This window comes from Chinchilla lanigera, unplaced genomic scaffold (genome assembly GCF_000276665.1).
Source record: "Chinchilla lanigera isolate Chin_1 unplaced genomic scaffold, ChiLan1.0 scaffold00009, whole genome shotgun sequence".
Classification (NCBI taxonomy): domain Eukaryota; kingdom Metazoa; phylum Chordata; class Mammalia; order Rodentia; family Chinchillidae; genus Chinchilla; species Chinchilla lanigera.
Genome location: NW_004955410.1, coordinates 10109559 through 10119757, shown reverse-complemented (window position 1 = coordinate 10119757; position 10199 = coordinate 10109559). Strand labels below are relative to the sequence as shown.

Below are 10199 nucleotides of genomic sequence, written 5' to 3'. Positions count from 1 at the left end.
GTCGCTGCGCAGCACGTGTGCGAGCCCGGCAGCTGCGAGTCCTCGGGGTCGCAGGGCGGGAGCCGGCCGTGTCGCCTATGCCCGCGGGCCCTCGCCGCCGTCTGCTCCGCGTGGCTTTGGCCTGGGCCGCCCTCTTGTACTCCGGGCGCGGCGCCGGCCTCCTGGCCACCCGGCCCTCGCGCTTTCAAGCTCCTGGTAAGTGCGCGGCCTTCCCTCCCGGCCCGGCCCGGCCCGGCCCTCCCGGGAGGCCTCAGCCTCGGCTCGTGGCCCCGGCTCCCGCCCCGGCCGTCCGTCAGGGGGCGCCGTCAGCCCGCGGGCCTCTTCCCGCTGCTCCTCCGCTTCCCCCTGCCCGAGACGAGCCCTCCACCCCGCTCCCTCCGGGGAAGGACCCCCGGCCTGCCTGCCCCGCGATGCAGGCGGTGCGTCCGCGGGTCCCGCCCACGTGCTGGCTCGGCCCCGGGTCGCGCCGGCCCTCTGCGCCCTGGTCCCCCGGGGGTCCGCGGGGCGGAGGAGCGGCAGGAGCTGGGGATGGGGAGAGCGCCGGGTGGGAGCGGCCTGGGGGTGTTGGGGACCGGGGGTGTTTCCCCAGCCCCCAGCTTCGTGTCCGTACCGCTTCCCCGCACCGAGGGCTGTAGGCGTCGCCTTCGTTGCCCAGGTGGGGGTGCCCTGCACAAGGAGGGCGGGGAGGGAGTTCAGCCTTCCCAATTTTTGGTGCCGTTGTCAGGCCACTTGTTTCACTCGAAAAGTACAGGATTACTGAGGTGGTTTTTATTTTTCAAATCTGCACTCATCTATGACATAGTATACCCCATTTGGGAACTGATGACTGTTGAAGGATCTGCCTAAAATCAGATTATGCGCCAGTATTGAAAAGAGGTGGATAGACATCGTGTTCAACCTTTAGGAAAATAGCCAACAGCCTGAATTGATTGATTTAACGAGTCCTTTCGAATGTGTCTTGATAGAGGCTGGGGCCGTACAGGCAGTAGTGAAACTCGGCTTTTGATCCCAAGGAGAGAAACGGCTTTACCATTGTTTGAGTTTGTTCCTGCCGCGGGTCCTTTACACACGCCGTGTGGGACCCCTGGTCTCTCCTAACACACATCATCTTCTCGTGTCTGTTTCTTCAAGTCCTTGCTCAAAGTTGCCTCCTTAAAGAAGCTCTAGCAGAGACCCAGCCCTCTTAGTTAGAGCCTTCTTGCTCTGCTTTATTTCTTCGTGGCTTGCACGCTCTAGGTTTCTTCTGTTACCGAATAGATCCACAAATAGGATGTAAGGGCCATGAGGTGGGATGTTTCCTATATTACTCTGATACCTGGAGCAGTGCCCCACACTGGACGCACTCAATACCTATTTGCGGAATAAGTGATTCTGATAGACTGAGCAGTGTTTGCCTGTTAGGATGTAGCGGGTGCTCTGCCCTAAAGCAAGGGTGTCTTGATTGTGACAGCTAGAGATGCCTCCGGTTTGCAGGGCATGGAGGACTCGTTTAGAAATTGGAAGGTATGGAGGATTATGAAGTAGGATTAAGACTAATGCAGCGCTTTCACATGTTCATTTTGGAGGAAATAATGTTAAGTGGTTGTCGATGTGGTTTTAAGATGTTGAGGCCCGTTGTGGTGGTGTAAGCCTGTAATCCCAGCACTCAGGAGGCTGAGGCAGGAGGATCTCTGCAAATTCGAGAACAGCCTGGTCTACAAAGTGAGCTTAAGGCCGTCCTGAACTGCATAGCAAGACCCTGTCTCAAAAAGAAAAAAAAAAAAATTGTAATATTTCTGCTCTCATTTGGCTCATTTGAAGTATGAAGGGAAACAAAAAACATTATTTTAGGATATCGTCCAAAGAAGTGTGCAGGACTTTAAGCTCATGGAAGTTAGTGGATCAAGTCCTCTTCTTGTAGAGATTATTTGACAATTAAGATACTGTTACTATTATGGATTTTGTGTGTGTATGTGTGTGTGTAGCATAACATTTCTTTTGGAAAAAATAAAGATCCTCGTTTTTATTAAAGTAATTTCATATCCTCAAGGTTGAAAGCTTGGCTTTTTGGATTTTCCTAAATACAGAACTGATCTTGGGCCTCCAGTCTTGATACAGTAAAGGTTCAGTCTTTTTGGATGAATTCTTCTGCATCTCTTCCAGGTTCACAAGATCACTTTTCCACAGTTTAAAAAGTATATTTTGGGATGGGGGATTTAGCTCAGCAGCATAGCACCTGCCTGGCAAGCGCGAGGTCGAGTTCGATTCCTGGTACAGGAAAAAAGCCAAAAAAAAAAAAAAAAAGTATATTTTATTTTATTCTCTATTTTCCTAATAGTTCCTGCTTATGAAAATGACACTGACATTTGCATTTTCCTCCAAATTCGGAAGTTTGCACAGCTATTCTAGAAAATACGTTCTCAGTTTCTAGGCCCACAAGATTGAAATGAATGAAACAGATTTTAGGTAATTTATAATCAGTAGTGCTAAAAATAAAATTTAATAATTTGTGTGGTAAAACTAGCATTAATTTAAGTGAGAAGTACAGTTTTATTTGAAATACAAAAGAGAATAGTTAATTTTGTTTTTACAGTTAGATGTCAAGAAAAGAAATAAGACAAATGTCTACAAATATCAAGAAAAAAACTACAAGCCTAAAGACCTGTTTATTTGGTATTACTGGCAGTGGTTTTGCTTGTTTGTTTTTGAGTCAGGGTATTGCTATATAGTTTGGGCTGACCTTGAACTCACTATGTAGCCAAGACTGGAACTCATGGCGATCCTCCTACCTCTGCGTCCCAAGTGCTGGGATTACAAGAATGTGCCACCACACCTGGCTTTGCCAATGTTTTGAGCATCTCTTAAAATTAAATGATTTTTGGAGACAACCATGTTTAACCATTAGCCTAGAAAACAAGACACGTAAAAAGTGCTTTTTTATTTCTCCCCCAGGCTCAGCAGCAGAGTGTGTGTAAACTATCCATGATAAATACTAGTGGCCAGCAGATGAGAAGTTATTACAGACCTTTGTCCACATTGTCTCTCAGTTTTAACACACAAGCTAAGGATTGGAGAGGGTAAATGCAGATGAGAAGTTATTACAGACCTTTGTCCACATTGTCTCTCAGTTTTAACGCACAAGCTAAGGATTGGAGAGGGTAAATCCACTTAGTAGATGACAAAATCTCACTCCAAGTTGGGGTGAGGTCCTTTTTTTTTTTTTTTTTTTTTTGGCATAGAGCTAGGGTAGTTGCCTTAATCACTTTCTTATTACTGGAACAAAATATCCAACACCCACAATTTAAGAGCAGAGGTTTATTTTAGCTTACATTGTCTTTCTTTTTTTTTTCTCTCTCTGGTACCGGGAATCAACCTCAGGACCTTGTGCTTGCCAGGCAGGCGCTTATGCAGCTGAGCTATATCCCTGGCTTGGCTCACAGTTTCTTTTTTCTTTTTTTTTGTGTTTTTAACATAGAATAAACACCTTTATGACATGAGCTGAGCCAGGAGGGAAGGTTTATTTCCCTTCCTGGGCCTTGATTTTCCTTAGATAGAACTCCAGCTCCTTGCCCTCTAGCACATAGCCGTCTGCTTGGCCACACTGGCCTGGTCTTGATGCAGTGCAGGCGAGAAGCTTGCCCTGTGGAAACTGCTCCTCCAGAAGACTGCTGACTGCTGATTTTGGTGTTCTTTTTCCTTTCATTATACTTCTTTGGAATTTTCTTTGATCGTTTTCTGTTTAAAATCTCTTGCTCCTCAGGAGTCAGCCGGCTCCTTTCTGTGGCCCAGGGGCAGTAGGTAGTAGGAACTGCACCATTGTCGGCACTTGGCTCACATTTTCAAAGTTTTAGTCTCTGGTCTGCTGGCTCAAATGCAGAAATGGCCTGGGGGTGGGGACCTGCCTAGGGGAAGAGCTACTCACCGCTTGGTGGTGGGGAAGCAGAGCAAGGAGGAGGCCTAAGGAGCGCTGCCTCCTAACAGTAAGTCAGCTGGCTGCACAGCACCCTGTGATCCACTCACCTTCCACACACACACACACACACACACACACATCATGTAAGGGCTATTTTATATCTAAGTCCCAGCAGTGGGTACTCTGACTCTAAAGGCCCAAGCCAGGCTGTGTGCTTGGCAGTTGCCAGCCATACTTGGCTCGTCGCTTAGTGTTCTGACCTCAGGAAGGGTGTTAAGACCTCCTGGCAGGTCCTGCAGTGCAGCTGGTGACCCTGTGGTGTCGTTGGGGAGCCGGTTGGGGTTTTGGGTGAAGGGATGTGATGTGATATGATGTGGTGAATCCTCCCTATAGGACATTGCTACTTGGGTGCCCCTCAGCTACATGGACACCATGGTCCCATGCCATGCTAGTGGCTCGCCTTTGCCACTGCCTGCTCCTGTTTCTGGGGAACCCCGTGTCACAGAGAACTCCACTGTCCCCCAGGTCCCCAAGGCAGAAAGCCTGCGTCCTTGTGATGTAGCTGTTCTTTTCTCCACATTGTCTCCCAGTCCTGTCCCTGGCAGTTCCCAGTGTTCGTGAGTGTCCTTTCTCCTCTGAGTCGGCCTGAGAGGAGTTGTACAGGTTTTTTCCTAGTGCAGAGCTGTACCCTCTTACCTGGGTTTCAGGCCTCATCCTGGTTTCTTTCCAACAGGTACTGTGGAGTCTTTTGTTTTTGTTTTGTTTTCAAACCAGGGCAGGCTTGGTTTGCAGGATATACTGTAATTCCATCCACAGAGCCCAGTGCAGCTTCTGCCGCATGCCTGGCTTTCCCTCAGACTCGGAGCGGTTTGGGTTTTGCCAGTGCTTCCTGCCCTCCACGCCCTCCCCTTGGCACATGCTCTCAAGCATCTTCTCTACCTTTCCACACCCTGCGCTTCCTCCAGCTTGGAAAGTTGGCTCTGGTGTTCATACCTCGTCTTTAATTAGGTTTGCTCTGACACTGACCCTGCCTCCTCTGGTGGCTGCTCTGCCCCCACAGTCCCTTGTGAGTCCTGGTTCCTTGTACTCTCACGCAGTACCTTGTTCATGGGCCACTTAATGATCCTCTGTTGCCCTTTAATTTAAATTTAAATTTTTTTCTCTTTTTGTTTTTGAGACAGAGTTTCACTATGCAGTTTAGGCTGGCCTTGAACTCACTTTGTAGCCCATGCTGGCCTAGAACTTGCAGTGATCCTCCTGCCTCAGCCTCCCAAGTGCTGGGATTACAGGCGTGCTCCACCATGTCTGGCCTGAGTTTAAATTTTGTAATGAAAACAAATATCAGCATTTGTACACAAAGTCTGTGTAGGCAGCTGTGTTGTTTTAACATGAGAAAAAGTATCAACATCTCATAAATTAGCATTTCTTTTTAACTATACCTTACCCAGGATAAAGAATCAATGCTTTCTTACTTGAATTATAGATCACTGTATGTAACTGGTTATGGTCTTCTGTTTCATTTTTTTTTTTCTTTTTGGGTTTCTTAAATTTTCTTTAATTTTTATGTCTTCCAAAGAAAATTAATATTGGTGTTTTTGTTTTTTGGTTTTTTTTGCAGTGCTAAGCATATATCCCAGTATCTCATGAATGCTAACCAAGTGCTGTACCACTGAGTCACGTCCCCAGCCCTAAAGGAAATGTTTTACTTTTTTTCTTGGCAGTACTGAGGACTGAATCTAGGACTTTTGCACTAAGGTAAATAATGATCCCTTTTTTATTTTTATTTTGAGAGAGGGCTACATTAAGGTTGTCCAGCCTGGGCTCAAACTTAGGATTCTCCTGCCTGAACTTTCCAGAGTGCTTTGACATTTTTCCATACCTTTTATTTTATTTTTAATTATCCTAATTCTTGTTTTTGTTTTTAGTTTTCACATGTATTTGTGGTTATTTTTTAACTCTTCTTTCCATTCTTGATTTTTGCCAATGAGGCAAGATCAAATATGGATTCTTAAAATTGAGTTCATTAACATGATCATTATTATTTTATTATAGATACTTCTATAGGCGGATTCCTTGTTAACCATGACTTAAAGAAATGGAATATTCATTTTCTGCTTGTTTATATTTTCTTACAGAAATTTATGGCATTCATTTGTATGTTCATTTTTGTATCTCTCTGTACTGACAGTAGGAAAAACTTTCGTCCTTATTCCATCAAGCATGTCAAATGAGACCAAATTAGGTATGAGTAGTCTTGGATGCTTGGGCGGTGCTGTGTGTTGAGCCCCCAGGGCCTTATTTGTACTTGGCAGGTGCTCTCCCACTGAGCTGCACCCCCAATCTAGGAGACATTCCTTTTTTTTTTTTTTTTTTTTTTTTTAATTTTAAAGAGAATTTTAAAAATTAACAAAATAACAACAGAGACAAAAACAAAACACAGAAATAATAAAGGCGATACAGGATTTCAAAGGAAAATGAAAGGAATTAACAGTGGTTGTTATATTATATACTATCTTCAGCGAAGTTGCTCAGATTACCAGATATAAGAATGCAAGATTGATCAAACAATTAAAGAGAATAAAAAGTAATAAAAAAAATTAGAAATGATACAGAGCTTCACTAAACAAAATGGTAGGAATTCAGCAGTGGTTCTTATATTACATATTGTTGTCTTCAGATTAGTTGTTCAGCCCGGCATGAACAACTAATGAATGAAAAAAATGAATAAAAAAAATTAGAAACAATACAGAGCTTCACTAAACAAAAAGGTAGGAATTCAACAGTGGTTCTTATATTACATATTGTTGTCTTCAGATTAGTTGTTCAGCCCAGCATGGTAGCACACCTGTAATCCTAGCATTTGGAAGGCTGAGGCAGGAGGACCACTGAGAGTTTGAGCCCAGCCTGAGCAATTTAGCAAGACCCATGTCGTAAAATAAAAAGGGAGCCAGGCGTGGTGGCACACATCTATAATCACAGCACTTGGGAGGCTAAAGCAGGAGGATCATTTCGAGTTCGAGATGAGCCTGAGCTACAAAGTGAGCCTAAGGCCAACCTGAACTGTATAGCGAGACCCTGTCTCAAAAAGACAAAAAAAAATTCTTCCGATTACCAGATAAAAACATGTAAAATTGCTCAAGAAAAAAGAATTTAAGCATTAACTGTTCCTTTCAATAAACCATTTTAGACATCAGCAGTACAATTATCCCAGTTATCCTTGTGTGTGTGTATTCCCTTCCTTTTTTTTGTTTTTGTTTTTGTCTTTTTGAGACAGGGTATTGCTGTGCAGTTCAGAATGGTCTTGAGCTCAGTTGGTAGCCCAGGCTGGCCTCAAACTCACAACAATCCTCCTGCCTCAACCTCCCAAGTGCTGGGATTGCAGGCATGTACCACCACACCTAGACCCCACTTTTCTTTCCTTTCTCCTTTCCCTTATCCCAGTTGTTCCTTCCCTTTGAGCAGTTTCTTTCCCTTTCACAATATCTGTTGTACCTTTCGAGTTTTATTTATTCTTTCAGGTTCTTACACTAAGGAGACAAAACAATGTTTACACATGTGGGTCTGATTTATTTCACTTATGAGTGTGATCTCTCGTTTCATCCATTTGCCTCTAAAAGTCTCCAGTTTATCTTTTTTTATAGCTGAGTAATGCTCCATTGTATAAAAATACCACATCTTTTTAACCATTCCTCAGTTGATGGGCATTTGGGTTGTTTCCAAGATTTAGCTGTGACAAATTGCATTGCTATAAACATAGGTGCACATATATCCTTGTGGTGTGATGTTTTCAATTCTTCTGGAAAAATACCCAGAAGATGAATAGCTGCATTAAGTGGGACTTCTAGTCCTAGTTTTGTGAGGAATCTCCACACTGATTTCCACAGTGGTTTCACCTGTCTACACTCCCACCAGCAGTGAAGAAGGGTTCTCTGTCTTGGTTACTTTTCTCTCGTTGCAGAGGCAAAATACCTAGCCCCAGAATTAAGGAAGGAAAGTTTTAATTATCTCACAGTTCGTAGAGATTTCAATCCATAGTGGGCTGGCTCCAAGGCCGAGTGGCACATGGCACAGGGCAACCGTTGATGATGGTGGAAGACAGCAAAAGCAACAAGAGCAAAAGGGAGTAATGGCAGCAAGCAGCCTCTTTCCATCCCTTGCACTTTACGCTACCCGCCCCAGGGCAGGTATAGCACTTACACCCATAATTCCAGCATTGGACTACGGATCAATCATAAGTCTAAAAGCCCGCCCCCATGACTGCATGAGGATTTGGGGGGACATGCAGACACAAATCTTAATGTTCCACCCCGGCCCCCCAAAAACTCATGCACATCCCTTTATACAAATAGCATTTAGTCCATCTGCAAGAGTTGCCAAAGTCCTAACAGTTTCAGCACTGCTGAAAAGCCCCTCCAGCATTTGTTTTTGGTTGACTACTTTATGATAGCCATTCTTTCTGAGGTGAGATGGAATCTCAGTAGCGTTTTAATTTGCATTTCTTGAGTGACCAATGATGTTGAACATTTTTTCATGTATTTATTTGCCATTTGTATTTCTTCATCTGAGAAGTGTGTATTCATCTCAGATGCCCATTTTTGTATTGGGTCTTTGAATTTTGGAGGCTTGATTTTTTTTTTTTTTTTTAATTCTTTATATGTTCTAGATAGAAGTCCTTTGTCTGAGGGACTGTTGGCTAAATTTTTTTCCCATTTCGTGGGTTTTGTTTTTACTCTGTTGGTGATTTCTTTTGATATGCAAAAACTTTTCAGTAAGATGAGATCCCAGTTGTTGATTTGTTTAAGTATTTCTGTGCAGTTTAGTTTTTATTCATGAACTCTTCTGCCCGTGTCTTCAAGATTTCTGCCTGCTTTCTCTTCCAGTAGATTTAGTGTTTCTGCTTTAATATTTAGATCTTTGATCCATTTTGACTTTAGTGCATGGTGACAGACATGGGTCTAGTTTTAGTCTTCAGCATGTGGCAAGCCAGTTTTCCCAGCACCATTTATGAAAGAGACTATCTTTCCTCAGTGAACATGTTTGACCCCTTCGTCAAAGATTAAGTGGCTTGCTAGGTGTGGTAGCGCATACCTGGAACCCCCTGCGCTCAAAAGGCTGAGGCAGGAGGATCATTGAAAGTTCAAGACCAGCTGCAAATTGAGCTCAAGGCCAGCCTAAACTGCATATCAAGACCCTGTCTAAAAAGACCAAAAAATAAATAAATAAAAAATTAAAAACAAAAAAGATAAAGTGGCTGAGTGTTTGTAGTTGTGTCTGCATCTTCTGATCTGTTCCACTGATCCTCAGGTCTGTTTTTTTTTTTTTCCCCCAATACCTTGCTGATTTTATCATGGTAGCTTTGTAGTATAATTTCAGGTCAGGGATTGTGATGCCTCCTGCCTTTCCTTTGTTTCCCAGGATTGCTTTTGTTATTCTAGGCCTCTTCTGGTTCCAGATGAATTTCAGGAATGTTTTCTCTAGATCTGTGAGGTATACTAATGGCATTTTAATTGAGATTGCATTGAATCTGTACAATTTTGGGAGTGTTGCCATTTTCACAATGTTAGTTCTTCCTATCCATGAGCAAGGAATATTTCCATTTTCTGAAATCCTCTTTGATCTCTCTTTTCAGAGTACTGTACTGTAATTTTCACTGTATAGATCTTTTACTTCCTTTGTTAGATTGATTCCTAAGTATTTCATTTTTTTATATGGTATTGTGAAAGATATGGTTCCTTAATTTCTCTATCAGTGTGTTTGTTGTTAGTGTACAAGAATGCTATTGATTTTTGAGTGTCGATTTTGTATCTAGCTATGCTACTAGTTTTTGAGGTCTTCTATGTAGAGTATAATGTCATCTGTGAATAATGATAATTTCCACTTCTTCCTTTTGTATCCTTATTCCTTTTATTTCTCTCTCTTGTCTAATTGATCTGGCTAATATTTCCAGAACAGTATTGAATAGGAGTGGTGACAGTGGACATCCTTGTCTTGTCTTGTTCCTTGTCTTGCTCCTTGTTTGGTTGTTCCCCTGCGTCAACCTCCAGGATGCTGGGATTACAGGTGTGTGCCACTATGCCTGGCCCATATTTTCTTAACATAGATCCCTAAAAGAATTATTTCTGGATCAAATGACATACATTTTTTTAAGGCTGTGCACACTATCAGATTCTGTGCAGAAGTATTGTGCCAGTTTTCTGTCCCACCAAAAGTGTATTTGAGGGGCTGGGGATTTAGCTCAGCGGCAAAGCGCCTGCCTGGCAAGCGCAAGGTCGTGAGTTCGGTTCCCGGTACCGGAGAAAAACCAAAA

At 43.4% G+C, this 10199-nt stretch overlaps 1 protein-coding gene across 3 annotated transcripts in view; it reads left to right on the top strand.

Moving 5' to 3' along the window:
- Positions 1-6: 6 nt before the first annotated feature.
- Pus7 (pseudouridylate synthase 7 (putative)) overlaps positions 7-10199 on the top strand; it is a 56984-nt gene continuing 46791 nt past the window's right edge. For 2 of the 3 annotated variants that reach the window (XM_005377246.2, XM_013510649.1), the window contains exon 1: positions 7-195. In XM_005377246.2, the coding sequence (XP_005377303.1) occupies positions 78-195 (118 nt within the window). In that variant the 5' untranslated portion in view covers positions 7-77. Of the gene's footprint in view, positions 196-5510; positions 5648-10199 lie in introns of all 3 variants that reach the window. The other variant, XM_013510650.1, reaches the window with a different exon arrangement.